Raw genomic sequence first — 16,355 nt, forward strand, 5'->3', positions numbered from 1 at the left:
CCGAGTGCCGCGCTGCGAGCTTGTAGATCTGCTATTTTTGAAAAGTCGTGAAAATGTGTGCAAATCTTTGAATATAGGCTATGTATTTTTTTAACTTAAATTTTGCTTCTGGGGGGTCTCTGGAACTAAATATTTTGAGATGGGGGTCTGTGGCCAAATACCGGTACATATGATTTTGGGGCTCCTTCACATGAAAAAGTTTGAGCACCACTGACATAGAAACATTGGTTTTTCAAAAAACCTTAGAAGGATTTGAAGTAGCCTATTCAAAGACGATTCTTTTCACGATTTTTCAAAAATAGCAGATCTACAAGCTCGCAGTGTGGCACTCGGTGCTGCGCTGTGAGCTTGTATATCTGCTATTTTTCAATAGTTAAAGTACCCAGGGCCCAGAATTTGGTGCGACACCCCTGTATACACCCACTCTCTCTCACACACGTACCTGCGCGCACACATGCACACGCCCTTCCAGGGCTCTAATGTCATTCACAGCGACCTTTGTTGTTCAGTAACCAAGGTTAACAAACCTCCAGTCCGTGTGTTCCTCTGTCTCGCTGAGTGCAGCCATCACTCGGTTTCTCTGTCTGGCTTTTTCTCTCAGCTACTCGTGTTGTTCAGTAACCAATAGCCATTCTTCACGCCGTTCTTTCTCTTCTAACCCTCCATCTATCACTCTATATATAGTGTAAAAGAACACATCCACCGCATAGGCTACAGTAACAACGCGTCACTGTGCAACGCGGTGACACTCTTGTGCGATGGAGAATACACTCAGCTTAATGTCATTGTACAGAAGGAATACCAATGGGGTCAGTAGGAGGGAACACGATGATGATGTCACTGGGTTACTCTGCTGGGTCGGTGGAATGTCTACAGACGGACCCCCACCCGCCCCACCCGCCCCATCCAAACACACCACACCTCAGGCTGTTTGGCTTGAGTCATTAAACACTTGAAACCTAGCATCCCTATTCTGGGGCTAATGATCGAGGAATATAGCAGATCTACTATTAGATCGGCAAGTTTTGGAGAAGATAGAGTAGAGCAAAAACAGGAGGGTGCCTTGTATAGAGCCCTGGGGTATAAGTACAGGCTTAAATAAAGTGTACTAAAAAAATCAAACCTCGGTTCGAAGTGGAGCGGTGAATCTGAGCAGCTATACCGTGTGTGTGTGTGTGTGTGTGTGTGTGTGTGTGTGTGTGTGTGCGTGTGCTGCAGAACAGCGCCCCTCCTTTAACTTGTGTGTTGTGTGTGGCCACTCAAGGTATTGCCAGGCTACAGACACGGCCAGCCAGCCAGCCACATACATACATACATACATACATACCCACGGACATACCTGTCTATTGTGAGCGCTTTCACCGCTCCAAAAACAATGCGCTGCTTTAAAAACCTCATATTTTCACTGAAGCTACAAACAAGTGTTATAATCTGAGTCTAATGCTCTAAAACAATCAATTGGTTATGATTACAAAGGTTTTTTGTTTAGTTTTTTTCCAATGCAAGCATGTTTATGCAATAATGTTTAATATATAAAACATAAATATGCCGTCTTTAGTCGTATTTGGAACTAAGAATATTTGACCGTGTCCTTTGCATTTAACCTATCATAACTATATATGAGGAGCAGCAGGCAACTGTTGAACAGCCCCCAGCAGTTGGTGTTCAGTGTCTCAAGGACACTAAAAGCCAATTGGAGGAGCAGAGGATTTAACTGGGAACCTTGCGATTCCCAAAATGCCACTTTACCTCCTGAGCCACGTATGCTGAGTGCCACTGCCACAGTTTAATTACCCTGTGAGGGAAAGTGTGTGTATGTTGTACTGAGTGCAAGAGGCTATTGGTTGTCATGTTTAATTAGTTTAAGGTTACACTTGACTTAGCAAACCTGAAGCTTACCAACCTTTCCCCGTGGCTGTACCTTGTTGCAAACAAAAGGCTCTGTGATGAGTCAGCTTCTGTGAGTCAGGTTGGTGTGGCTGAGGATTAGGCAACACTTTACATCATAAAACATCCAATAAATAAGCTTGGGTGCTTGATACTTGTTTGTTCTGGTCTGATCTCCAGAAATCCATGAAAGCCACCTTGACAAACATATTACCGCTCCAATCAAAGTGGGTCATGAGGAATAAATGGATTATGAAATGCAGCACTCTTGGTCATGTAGATGATTAGTCATTACAGCTGTTGGAACCGTTTACAATGATGACTCAAAATGTTTGAGTTATTGCATTTTGATTGCTCAAACAATCAAACGCATGAAGATAAATTCAATGAGGTCACTACCATTTCAGGCAAATGTCCTCAATTGGTACAGCTGGGGGACTGTTTCCTAAACAGACGTATGTAACTGCTGAATCTCTCGTTTCAGAGAAACCAGTTAGGCCATAGGAAGAAAAAAGAGAGTTGGCCGCTGTTTATAACTCGTCAGCTCTGGTCTTATCAGAGGAAATGACACTTCCTCTCAGGGCTGTAGTTAGTATGCTAATGTTCTGACCAGACAGAACCACATGGATATCTCCCTTCAAATCAACATTCTTCAATGGTAATGTGTTGGTTACAACTGTTATTTCCTACAGTGCATGATTAGTGACTGGCCAAGAGGCATTGCTCTTCTAGCTTTGAACATCTCTGAGCCTCCCGGCTTTCTGAAAGTCACCTTCAAACCAAACATGACGGTATTATGAAAATGATGTGGTAAATATTAATTATCTTATAGCTGAAGCAAAGGAGATTATCCGGATCCAGCAAGACGCCTTGCTTCTATTCCTTCTAATCCTACAGTATGGGAGCTCTAAGAGGTTCTGGGGTTCTGTTACTGCTTGCTGACGGAGAAATATTCTTTTTTTCTCCTTCTTTTCCCTCTGTGTGACAATAACACTATTATTAGCCAATAACAGCCACTTGCAGGCTAACAGAGCCACACCCACAAACACCACCTGCTTCTACATGTTACCTGGCTGGCACTTATTGAGAGACACAGAGAGAGAGAGAAAGATATAAACACAGAACAACAGAGGACCGAAAAAGGGAGAGAAAGACAAAGAAAGAAAGAGAATTGAAGAAAAGAGAGGCAGACCCCTACTTGGAATTTCTTTTATCAGTAGAAAGAAGGAAACAGGTATGGTGTGCTGTCATTTAAAGCCTGATCTATACTTCGTCGTAGGACGCTGTTGCTTACCTAAAATTGCAGACCCACAAGCTCGCAAAGCAACTCAGATGTGACGCATTGTGAGCTTGTAAATCGTATATTTTCAGTACACGAGACTGACATATGATGGAGCATAGCTTGAGCATAATTGGAGCTGGTGACACCGGAGTAGTATATGGGAGAGAATGTTCTGTTTGAGAAGTCTGGCATGACTTTTATATACAATTCCTGTATTAGTGCTAAGCACACTTTAAGACAGATGATGAACTGGAGCACTGCTTGCCATGCAAATGACAAACAGCCTGTCACTTCACATTGGATACCAGTGAATTCCTGGATTAATTGAATACACAGGACCTGAATGGAAACAAGCCCTCAGAGCTTTTTGTGTTATCCATTTAGCATTATTGTATAACTGTACCTCTGTTCTTTTGGCAAACTGTTGATGAAGTATTCAACCGATCAATCAATTCCCTTAAACTGTTACTATTCAACTGTGGCAAAAGCTTCAGTAGCAGTTAATTATGACTGGTGATGGGAGGGCCAGTTCATCACCTGTGCTCTTTTCCCTCTGACCCCTTTGAAGGACCATTATATTATACCTCTGTATATTATAACTTTATTGCTCTATCATACTATGACCTCTATGTACCTTTATCTCTATGGTTGTATCAAAAGCTGTCTATTATACCTCTACACAGTATAATATAGCTTTATATACGGTAACTCTATCCACCATATCTTCAATAAGGTGTGACCTACTGTCATCTCACTGTTGCCTTTGTTTTGTGTATATAGTGACTTATAAGACCAAATATATCTTTAGGTTATTGACATAAATGCTGGCAGTTTAAGTACTATTTAAATACAAGCTTTGCATTTATTTTAAGGCAAAAGATGTTTTGTACTTTCCCCCATTTATAATGATTGTAAATTCTCAAAATGTGACATTTCTGAAATTAGTTATTTTGGTCAAAAATTCTTTCCATTTTGTGACATACAGTATACGGTATGCTATGGTTTCACAGGGGTGGTTTTCAATTTCAACCCACTTGAAAATATTGAAAGCATTCGCGGCCCACCCATCTGACCGCCACTTAAAGCCCTTATTTATTGGTTTGAATTCTTAATATAATGTTCCGGTTTTGCTGATTATTTGGGGGCCCACTTGTAATACCCTCGCGGCCCACAGGTTGAGAACCACTGGTTTACAGACACAAGTTGTGATGCTGTGCTGGAAGGTGTTTGTCTAAGGTGTGTACAGTAACAAGAGGATTGACGGGAATGTTTGATGACAAATGTCTGTTTAACAGTCTGCTTTTACCACTAACTTTACTGCAAGATGTATGTATACGTGCCGTGCATGCGCGCGCATGTATAAGACCTGAAAGTGTGCATTGGATTAGCTACAGCAGTGGTTCCCAAACCTTTCAGGTCGAGACCCAAAAGAGAGTTTAGACATTTGCCAAACTCGTGAAAAAAGCAGATCTATAAGCGCACAAGTAGATCTGCTATTTTCACTACTTCTTAAACATTTGTTTTCTAATTTATGGAATTTTTCTTTGCTTTCTTCATGAAATTATTGCAAAAAAAAAAACTAAAAAAGGTGCGAGTTTTGAAATAATAATAATTAAAACGAAATGTAGGAAACCAAAAATCAAGGGACCCATAAAAATGTGTCCGCGATCCACAAAGGGTCCGTCCCCCTGGGGGTCCCTACCGTCCCCCTGGGGGTCCCTACCCACGGGTTGAGAACCAGTGATCTAGTGATCAGTTGAAGTGTGTGTGTGGTGAAGGTCATTGTGTACATAATGTGTGATTCTCTTACAATTGCAGTCATAGTGTGTAATGTATGGATGTGTGTTTACATTAATGTGTATGTTTCTTACTATCTATAATGTGAATGTCTTTTGCATTTTGAAATAACATCAGTGTGTGTGTGTGTGTGTGTGTGTGTGTGTGTGTGTGTGTGTGTGTGTGTGTGTGTGTGTGTGTGTGTGTGTGTGTGTGTGTGCGCGTGCGCATGCGTGTCTGCATTATCACAGAGATCTAGCGGACAGACAGTTCGGCGTGTTTTGCCGGCGCATGGCCAGCCTATCCCAGCTGGACGTCATGACATCGTCTGCCGCGTCCTCAACCCTGAGACGGGCTCTGCAGCTGCCTGTCAAAGACCACAGGGACTATGACAGGTAGGACATGTTGTGTACCCTGTCCCTCTCAGGTAGCACGTGGTGTCAATGAGTCTGGTGCAGTGGTCCTCAAACGTTTTAATTTCAAGAACCACCAGTTCGGTATGCGTTAGGCCACACAGACCCCAATAACTCTGAGAGTTACAGACCAATAAGGGTCCACTTCGTTCCTAACTAACCCCGTCAAGGACCCCTGGGGGTCCCTGGGCCCCACTTTGAGAACTTTGTGTACACTCGTTTAGTACACAATAAAATCTGGAGCTGTAACAATGGTGTATATCAGTCATAGAAAGGCACTTATTGAACTGTGCTTTTAGCCCCTAGTTAACATCATGGGTCACCACTTCTTAGATGTCTCCTTTAGCTGTTTTAAGGGTACTTGTCGACGCTGTACATATTATTCCGAATACACCCTTCCTTTCACCTTTCCTTTTCTCCCACCACTGTCTCCCTCCCTCTGCAGGATCAGAAAAGGTTGCAATGGTCTGAGTGGTCAGTGCAGTGTGCATGCGTGCGTGCGTGCGTGCGTGCGTGTAAGCGTATGCGTGTGACTGTGTCTGCTTGCTAATAGGATAATACTTAGTCAACAGAGCAGCCATTGTCTGAAGCCTAGGGCCCTTTTTTACATACACAACCACACATGGAGGTTCCTTCCTGGTGTCTGCATGTGATGTGAGTGTGTGACTGTGTGTCTCTTGGGCCTCTCTGCGTGAGTGAGTGAGTGTGTGTGCGCGCGTGTGTGTGCGTGTGTGCGTGTGTGTGTGTGTGTGTCTCTGTGAGTGCAGTGCCTGTGTCTGTATTTGCCTCTCTGTGTATGTGACTATGTGTCTATTTGTGTGTAAGCGTGAGACTTGTGGATTCAACTCATACGCAACTAGGTCCTATATTTGCATAGATCCTGTATCCTGTAGCTCAGTCATGTGAACAACAATAGGCTATATGCACAGTAGTAGTGGAGAGAAGTCTCTTCTTCCTTCACAGGTGTTACCAATGATACCAGTTTTGCCCTAAAGGCATGCCCATATATGGACGCATGCACATGGGCACGTGCACCTGGGTGACAGCACTTTGGCATGGGATCAACTTTGACCAAAAAAATGCACAGACCTGGTTGGTTGTTTAAGTTAGACAAAATGTGGCCAAAATGTGGCCATATGTCCCCAAATATGGATATCACAGACGTCTGACATCATAGATATTTGACGTCCATTGACCCCCAGGGGTCCTCCTGAGAGGGTTCCAGGGGGTCACCAGCAAAATGAGCTAATATCGAAATTTAAACACTTTAATCATTTGGCTATTTTCAAATTAGTTTGAAAGATCTTGGAAATTCGTGACAAATATTGAATACTTTTGTATATGTTTAACAAGTTTAACACACATCTTCTCTTGTGGGGGTCGCTGGCACAAAATCCTTTAAATGCGGTTTTGTGGTCAAATACAGGACATATCAATTTGGGGGTCCCTGACATGAAAACGTTTGAGGAACACTGATTTGTACGACTGCTGCAACGCGTGAGCTTGTAGATCAGCAATTTCCGGCTCGTGACAAAGTATAAATCAGGCTTCACAATCTTTGTGTGCGTCTGTCTGTCTGGGATCTACAGTGTTGTGTGGTGTTCTCTATCTCTGTTATCAGCTCAACACTAGTCACTTGTTCTCAGTGGCCAGTCTTGGACAAAGTACTGAACTCCAGTACCAGTGGTACCAGTTTCCTTCTACTCCACTACACCTTGGATCCAAATATTGCTTTTATTCCACTACATTTATTTGAAAACTTTAGTTACTTTGCAGATATAAATTATGATATTATAAAACACACATAAACCACTTAAGCCCTATTGGAAGTACTTGAGTCAAAGTATAGGAACTTCCACACAGTCTGGGAAAATTGAGGACACAGTTCACTCCAGGGCCAGGAAACAGAGCACGTGCATACGTTCACATGCATGCACACACGCACGCACGCACGCACGCACGCACGCACGCACGCACGCACGCACGCACGCACGCACGCACGCACGCACGCACGCACGCACGCACACAGTGTAAATGACCTAAATAGCAGACCTGGAATGCAGCTTGACATAAACTGCATGGGTCAGGCTTTTAAAAAGCTAGTTAGCACGTAGGTATTCTAGGTAATTCAGGGATTTAGTAAATAAAGTCATTGTGTTCTGCTGGTGCCATAACCTCACTGTAGAGTTCATCCCTTCATCCCATACTACTGTACATTAATAACTGTTGATATGCGAGCTGAGCACCATCTAGTGGTCCCGGTCAAGCTGTTCCACGTGGCATTGGGAGTCTGTGTCCCAAATGTGTATGAGAACATTAACCACTTTACCCATCCATATATCGTCATTATCTGCCAAATTTTCCAAATTGTTCACAAATGTTTTTTTTTTTTTTTTCAAAGCTAAAGTAATTTTTTTCCAATTTTAACCCTGAGAGAGTACAAATTAGCGTTGTGAATGTGTGTCGATTGACTATTCACCACGTGACACCGTTTGAGTCAGGCATATAAGGCCCACTGGGCGCGATTGAAGTGGCAGTATCCACATCCACACCACAACGATAAAGACAGCGATAGCCGTAAACGATCTCGTTTGGATCACTTTCCGCGCTATCACGTCATGACGTCAGATAATTATCGCTATCTTTATCTTTATCGCGCCCAGTGGGAATGGGCCTTAAAGGTGGTGCCATAGTTTCTTTCTTTTTCTGGTTATCATGTGTCTATGACGTTACTTCATTAGACCCCCTGGTGTGGTTGTTAGGAGCAATTATGTATTCACTTTGTATTTTGGATTTCTGCCTGGAGGCTGACACCTTGTGGGTCAAAAGTGCCGACTAAACAGTGATGTGTGGCCAAATAAAAACCTAATTTTAACTCTTTCTGTACACTCTTTTGGAAAAAATCATAAAACCTGATAATCATGTTTTAGGGGAGAAATCATGGCACTGCATCTTTAAGGGGTTAAAGAAAGAAGGGGATGGACTATTGAAAGCCTACCTATACAGTAGCATACAACTGAACCTTTATAAAACCATAGCACACCTGCTCGACACTAACTGTATGCTTGTAAACTTAAACGCATACTCTTTAAGAAACATTCTTTCTGTCTGTCTGTCTGTCTGTCTGTCTGTCTGTCTGTCTGTCTGTCTGTCTGTCTGTCTGTCTGTCTGCCTGCCTGCCTGCCTGCCTGCCTGCCTGCCTGCCTGCCTGCCTCTCTGTCTGTCTGTCTGTCTGTCTGTCTGTCTGTCTGTCTGTCTGTCTGTCTGTCTGCCTGCCTGTCTGCCTGTCTGTCTTTATCCATCCGACGTCCTGGCTTGTTCATGGTTAACAACATATAGCTAAACATAGGAGGCAGGCACTTTACGTGTCACAATGTTTACATTTTACTGCAGTGTGGCTGTTGACACTACTTAAGCTATACTTTTGTTCCAAGGCTAAACACCAATTGTGGCATTCCTTGGAGTATACGTGAGGCCAAATGACTTGCCGTACTTCTATATTTCTCATTAAGCTGCACATTTTGCAGTGGAATGAGCCTGTGGGTGTTTTAAGGCAAACAGAGTTAAATGAAGCATAACATATGGCTTGTTTACCCACTGATGGTTTTACTGAGCACGTATATGTTTGTTTCCAGCAGCAGGCAGCAACACATGCAGTCACAAGTTACACACATGGTAATTTGAGAGCTGCACACCCAGCTCTCTGCAGAGCAGCTCTGCCAGAAACAGTCGGGGGTTAGTTTGCGTGCGTTGCTCAAGGGTACTTGACCTCACACAGGCTCTTCTTCTGTTGCCAGATTTTTGGGTCCGATCCCGATCCCATTTTTGGAGAGCCACAGACCACCGACTAATGATGTTTTCACCAAAAGTTTGTAAAAGAAAGAGCAACAAATAAATGAATAACAATGAACACAAATTACTTTTTGATAGATAAATAAACACATAAACTGAACTTTGTCAACATACTTGAGCCCTATTCAAAACCTTTCAGAAATAACCTCACAACGGGTCAGGACTCGTTGTGAGCTTGTAGATTGGCTATTTTTTGGTTAAAGCTTAGACATTTTCTCCAAAAATAAATCAGTGACACACCAGACCAGCTACATTACTGTTGATACCGATATCAAACTAGAAACACGCAATTCTGGGAAATTGTGAGTGTGGTTGCCGTTTGTTTTTACACTTTCCCATTCAAGTCAATGGGGATACTCCTCATTGGCTAAAAGTGTATCTAGAAATAATAAAGTTGCACTAGTACCAGTGTTGATTTCGTCGACGAAAACTATGACGAAAAATGTTTGTCGACTGCGTTTTTTTCACTGGCGAAAACTAAATAAAAACTAAATAAAAAGTACGCTGTGATGACTGAAACTAAGACTAAATATATTGTCAATTTTGTCAACAAAATAAAAACTAGACTAAAACGTTAGGAAGGGGCTAGTGGAGAATAGAGTCATTTTATGTTTGGTTGCTCTCAGGTGTTGCATGCTGAAAATAGCAGATCTACAAGCTCACAACGCATCACGCTGCGACGCGTTGTGAGCTTGTAGATCGGCTATTTTCAGCACGCAAACCAAGTGTAAATTCAGCCATTACAATGTCATCAAGGCCTGCCAAAATACATTTTAGTTGACTAAATCAACTGTAGATTTAGTCGCCTAAAATCTTATGATATTTAGTCGACTAAAATTAGACTAAAACGAAAACCTTTCAGGTGACTAAATTACTAAAAACTAAACAACATTTTATTCAAAAGACTATGACTAAAAACTAAATCAAAATTTGCTGTCAAAAACAACACTGACTAGTACTATAGTGTGGTTGCGCAACATTAATAATATTAGTCAAATAATGGCTGATATATCAGTCAGGCTCTACTCCTGTTGAGGCAGGGCTCTCTTAGTGCATTAACCAGTTGTCATGGTTCACAGCTTTATAGAATATAATCTGTGAGACCCTTCTGACCTACATTTGCATGGCATGTTTAACCACTTAAACCCACAATACTTTGTAAACTTGAGATTTTAGCTTTTTACATGGCTTTGCAATTTTTCCCTCTAAGGGCCGACTCATACTCCACTTTTAGAGGCGAATTAATTTTTCGGTTCGGCTCTGACTATACTACAATATGATGTCATCCAGAGTTGTTTGGAGCTGCCGAGATTTTGTGACCCCCCGAACCGAAACGAAATAAATTTGTCTCTAAAACTGGAGCATGCGTCGGCCCTAACACGACACATTGTAAGCTTGTAGATCAGCTATTTTCAGAAAAGATATTTAATGTAGAGTGAAAACAGAAAATACACTAGCCCTGAGGGTCAACAACGTATGGGGTTTAAGTGGTTAATTACTGCTTTTAACCACTTAAACCCTATGGGTGACATTCGTCAAGCTTTCGCTGAAAATCGACAAGCTTACAGCGCTTGACCTTTCAAACATCATGACTGATCACGTTCAGGTTAAGGTCAGTGGTTAGGGAATGAAAGTGTTTGTTAGGGTATCTACTCACAAGCACACGCATGTCTGTGTGTGCGTGTGTGTGCGTGTGTGTGCGTGTGTGTGTGTGCGTGCGTGGTGCGTGCGTGCGTGCGTGCGTGCGTGCGTGCGTGCGTATGCATGTATGTGTCTTCCCAGTTCTAGTATGTCAGTAGCAGCTTGAAGTTACTCCAGGTTAACAGGGATCAAATTGCTACACACAGGAGTGTCTTGTCTGGTGAGTGTGTGTGTGTGTGTGTGTGTGTGTGTGTGTGTGTGTGTGTGTGTGTGTGTGTGTGTGTGTGTGTGTGTGTGTGTGTGTGTGTGTGTGTGTTCGTGTGTGTGTTCGTGCGTGCGTGCGAAACAGCTTGCTTGTTTAAAAGGTGTGTGTATTGTGCGTGTTCGTCCATGCAGAGCTTTTTGTCTCGTGGATATCAGTTGGTTGATGTTTGTTTAAGTGGCGAATGAATAGTGCATGCTGAGACAGCCCACCCCCCCTCCTCCTTCCCTCCCAGTGTGTGTGTGTGTGTGTGTGTGTGTGTGTGTGTGTGTATGTGTATGTGATGCATGTGTGTGTGTGTGTGTGTGTACAGCTTCAGGCGAAAGCTTAGTCAGTCAGTGGCTCAGTGGTGAAGAGGCTGTGGCCAGTGTGTGGACTGGAAGAAGCAGCTCGGAGCTACACAGCAGAACAGATTTAGAGAGAGAGAGCCAGGAGGACACAGTGAAAGGAAAAGAGAGGCAAGGTGGGCAAGAAAGACCAGAGAAAGAAGAAGAAGAAGCAGAGAGGAGAAAGTGGTGAGTCCGAGAGTCAGCACTGTATGACATCAAGTTACAGTTAGAGGCTGCTAATATAGTGGGAATGCACTGTAATAATTGTCATACACGCAATTATGTGTGTTTCATGCATGGTTCTTCTACATGGGATCTATAGGGCTGTAACTAACTATCAATTATTTTCCTAGCAATTTTACTTTTTTGATGAATCGAATAGTTGAGAATTTGTTTGTAGTTGAGAGATTCTTCTGGATAAAAAAAAAAAAGAAAATCTACAAATCAATTGACAAGATTGTGATTAGTAGGTATTTTCTGTATTTTATTATAATTGATTAAATCAGTTAGTTCGATTAGCTGTTGCTAATAGGAGTGAATGTGAGTAAGTACAATTTGACGTCAAAGGGTCAAACCTTAACCTGAGCGAGGAATATCAGTGCAACGACTGACAAACAAACAATACTGACTGCCGTTTACCCAAGTGAATGATTATCTGGCGACTGTGGGCCCCGAATGTAGCAATGTTGACTTTGAAGCAATAATATATATGTGTCCGATTCACCTCAGACAAGCTATAGGCTAGATACTAAGCCACAGTTGACCTCTTTAAAGACAACCATAGCTCTCTTCAAAGCCACTAGGCTGGGTAAACACAACAGAAGCCCATCTCTGACAAGAGTGAAAGACCTTGACTGTGATCAGTTGCCTACTTTATCATCACTGTAGTTATTTGGGTTATAGTTATGTGAAGTATTAATCAGAGATGACAGTTCTGATTTATGTTCTACAACATATATACTGTATTGTGTGTGTGTGTGTGTGTGTGTGTGTGTGTGTGTGTGTGTGTGTGTGTGTGTGTGTGTGTGTGTGTGTGTGTGTGTGTGTGTGTGTACACACAGTGTTACCTTTTCCAATTTTAACTCTTAAGAGAGTACAAACGGAACCAAATGGACCTGTTGGTTCCAATTGTACTCTCATGGTTAACTTAACACTAAGGGGTTTACTGTGTACGTGTACTGTATGTGTGTGTGTTTGTCTGTGTGCACATTTGTGATTGGAGCATAGTTTGGCATTCTCTGGTGATACTATTCATCACCAGGCAACAGAGCTGAATAGTTTCAGAAGAAGAGACTAGTGAGGTAGAACTAATGGTTTAGCACTGGACTCTGTGTGGATCTGACAGTGTCTGTCTGTCTCTGGTTTACATTCATCCACTTTAAGCTTTGTAATTTGTGGTTTTGTGTCTGAACCTGACTTAACGTAATGCTTTAAAGTCAGGTTTCACCTTTGTACCCCCCCTCACACACACACGCACGCACGCAAGTACGCGCGCGCGCGCACGCACGCACGCACGCACGCACGCACGCACGCACGCACGCACGCACGCACGCACGCACGCACGCCACACACACACACACACACACACAATGACAAGGACGGTTTGGGAATTATTTTTGTGAAAACAAGATTGTTCATAAACCCATGCATTACACCACTATGTGTTTATGAAAAAGAAAACAAACAGTACAACTCCATATAAGTGTCAACAGCAGTATTAAGTGTGCTTTTCACTGTGTTGTGCAATTGATGGAATGTAAAATCAATCAGCTCTCTATTCTTCAGTCAGCTACTGCAGCTGGGACACCAGGAATCAACTGTAGCTTGGTAACCTAATCCAATTCCACTTTTAAAATGTGAACATTGGGACTGGGAGTGGGAGCCCCCCATTTACAGCTTCAGCTGCTAAGCTAAAGCGGTGTTTTTTCAACGAAGAGCAGTTGTATACTTAACTTATAGCTCAATGAGAGTTCTATAGGGTAAAAGAAAGAGATTGTGCACCTCAAATGGGTTTTCTGATGCAACAGTAGGAGCCAGAGTTTCCTAAAAGCATCTTTCTCATCCTATTAGCCAAGAAAGCGTCCACTAGACACAGGGACAGAAGTCAGGGCATGATGAAACTTAACAGGTTTCTTTCTGTGGTTTTCTACTTTGATGTTTGAAACACATCTCTCTCTCTCTCTCTCTCTCTCTCTCTCTCTCTCTCTCTCTCTCTCTCTCTCTTTGTCTCTTTGTCTCCTTTGCGTCCCTCCCTTTCTCTACTCACCGTTTCTCTGTCTCTCTGTCATTCCCTTGATTGTGTCTGACTCTAAATTGGGTACACATTTCTATAGCCTGAGTTATACTAGGTTGCGCACAGATGTCATCATTGCCCCGAAACATTGCAGATATACAAGCTCACAACGTGTCGCACTGCAAGGCGTTGTGAGCTTGTATTGGTGTTCGACACCCATGCACAACTAAATACGGACGTTTCTGTGTGTCTCTCTAGTTGGGATGACAGTAGCTCGGTGAGCAGTGGCATCAGCGATGGCTTTGATCTGGATGACATCAGAGGCTCATCACTTCACAACGTGTTCGCCAACACACCGTCTGTCTCCCTCCACAAGGACGTCACTCTAGAGGTGAGCTAAACCCATGAAAACCAATTAGCCTGTTTGGCAAGCAGGAAGTTGTTCTAAGCTAGCACTGGACAAAAGCTTTTTGGGAGGGGCATATTCTAAGCTAGCATTGGAGAAAAGCTTTTTGGGAGGGGCATATTCTAAGCTAGCATTGGAGAAAAGCTTTTTGGGAGGAGCATAGCTACAGGCTAATTTACACCTGTCGATCTGTCAGATGTTTATTGGCTATCCACAACTTTCCAACATCCCATCGTGCATTGCGCAGAAGTCGCACGGAGCTTCCGGCACCGCAGCCGAGTGTGATCTACAAGCTCACAACGGCTGCATCTGCGACGCGACGTGAGCTTCACTTCTCCAGTAAATTCCCACGACAAGAGGTGGATAGGATACCTCTGTGACACCCAGCATTCGAACCCAGGTCTCTCGCAGGGGAAACCAAGCGTTTACCACTCACCCAAGGGAAGATATTATGCTTATGAACTTATGGCATGGCTGCTCTGTTACATTCTCCACCCCCTGTTACGGGTCATGGCATGATATGACATTCAGGATTCGAACCCCAAAAGAGCCATGGTCAGAGGAGATATTAGTGTTAAGAGATGGCAAGACTACTTTGTAAAAAAAGATGTATATATTACTTCGGCAGGGCTACTCCATTACATAAGCTCCCTGTGTAAATTGGCTGCAGTGCTTTAATCCAGTCCAGTCGATGCAGTCTCTTTTCAGTGAACTACTGAATGTGTTCTCACTCTGACACTCCTACCCCATTTGGGAAGCATTCATCTGCCTGTGTGATGAATGCTTGCTGCGTGCCAATCCGTCAATGTTTTGTCTGTACTCACAGCCAAGAAATCAGGTGCACACTGAAGAGATAATATGTGTTTGCAATATACACGATGGAAACGAATCAGGCTGAGATGTGTGCCTTCTGGCACCGCAGTAGTCTGTTAATTCGTCCTCTAAAAGAGAGGGGGGAGAGAGAGAGAGAGAGAGAGAGAGAGAGAGAGAGAGAGAGAGAGAGAGAGAGAGAGAGAGAGAGATGAATTGATGAAAAGGGAACGATATATAAAGAGAGAACGTCAACATGATTTCTTTGTTGCAATGTCAGAAACGGCATGGTCAATGGTCTGCTGTCACACGCGTGCACGCACACACTCCTGCAGGGGGTCTACCCATGAGATGAGGTGATTTTAGTGTGTTTGTGTGCGTGCGTGCGTGCGTGCGTGCGTGCGTGCGTGCGTGCGTGTGTGTGTGTGTGTGTGTGTGTGTGTGTGTGTGTGTATATGCGGGTCATCTCAGCAGCACTGTCAAGATACCACACTGAAACCAATTATTACTAGCAGCATTAAATTAAAGAAGCCAACCAACCAACCAACCAACCAACCAAACCACTATGTATTATGTTCCCCTGCAGCCAGAGGCAGACTGTGGGAAACGTGGTGCTGCTTCAGAGTGCTGCGATGCCCGTTACTTCTCTGGAGGAGACATGACTGACAAATCACAGTACAGCTCCTCAGGCAGGAAGACACCTTCCATTGGTCAGACGGGCTCCTGGAGGCGGGGCATGACTGCACAGGTAGGTGTTAACCTCGCCTACCAGGCTTTCTGGGGGAAAGCCTGGTGTTCGTTCACAACTGGCCGTTTGGTTTCCGCCTAAAGCGTGGAAACCACTAGAAGAAGCGGCGTCGCTTTGATTTGGTCCCCCCCGTTTGTTTCCCCAATCCCTTTTAAAATGCTCGAGTAGCCTTGCGTAGTCTTGCCAGTTGCTACGAGTTGGACTAAAATGGATGCACCAAACGAATTTTTCAAAAGCAAAACTACTTCAAGGAGTTAATTAGGTAGGCCCTAAAAGTATGTCCTTGAGCGCAGGGGAATCATTTTGGGTTAAAACTGAATCCGGTTTGATAGTTCCTGCAAATTGTAGTCCTTTGAGGACTACAACATGACGTGTTATGGTTTCTGCTAAAGTGAAGTGATCTAGGTAGGTGTGGTTCTGCTCCGGGTATTGTCTTCTAGATCTAGATCTAGATCAGTAGGTGTTTAGTTTACCAAACCCGACCCAAAAGAGAAATTTGGTGGTTGTTTTGAACAGGAATTCTAACCAGTTGAGTAGGTCCTCACACAGGTTACTGTCCCATAGCCAGAAGGCCACCATGCTACACTACTGGAACTGTCAAGCCTGTAGGGCTGCAACTATACATTATTGTCCTAGTGATTATTTTATCGAATACATTTTCAATTAATCGAGTAATCGAAAATTAGGGTTTTTTAACTTCAAAACTTCTATTAACC

At 43.3% G+C, this 16,355-nt stretch overlaps 1 protein-coding gene across 1 annotated transcript in view; it reads left to right on the forward strand.

Moving 5' to 3' along the window:
* The window catches only part of LOC308294420 (neuron navigator 2-like), an 84,309-nt gene that overhangs the window by 29,439 nt on the left and 38,515 nt on the right, over window positions 1–16,355 (forward strand). Inside the window, exons 15-19 of the mRNA XM_080737153.1 lie at window positions 5,197–5,340; window positions 5,804–5,832; window positions 11,427–11,628; window positions 13,934–14,066; window positions 15,478–15,639. Coding sequence (XP_080593279.1) covers window positions 5,197–5,340; window positions 5,804–5,832; window positions 11,427–11,628; window positions 13,934–14,066; window positions 15,478–15,639 — 670 coding nt within the window. The remainder of the gene's footprint in view (window positions 1–5,196; window positions 5,341–5,803; window positions 5,833–11,426; window positions 11,629–13,933; window positions 14,067–15,477; window positions 15,640–16,355) is intronic.

Source organism: Nannobrachium achirus, assembly GCF_963921795.1.
Source record: "Nannobrachium achirus genome assembly, chromosome: 11".
Taxonomy (NCBI): domain Eukaryota; kingdom Metazoa; phylum Chordata; class Actinopteri; order Myctophiformes; family Myctophidae; genus Nannobrachium; species Nannobrachium achirus.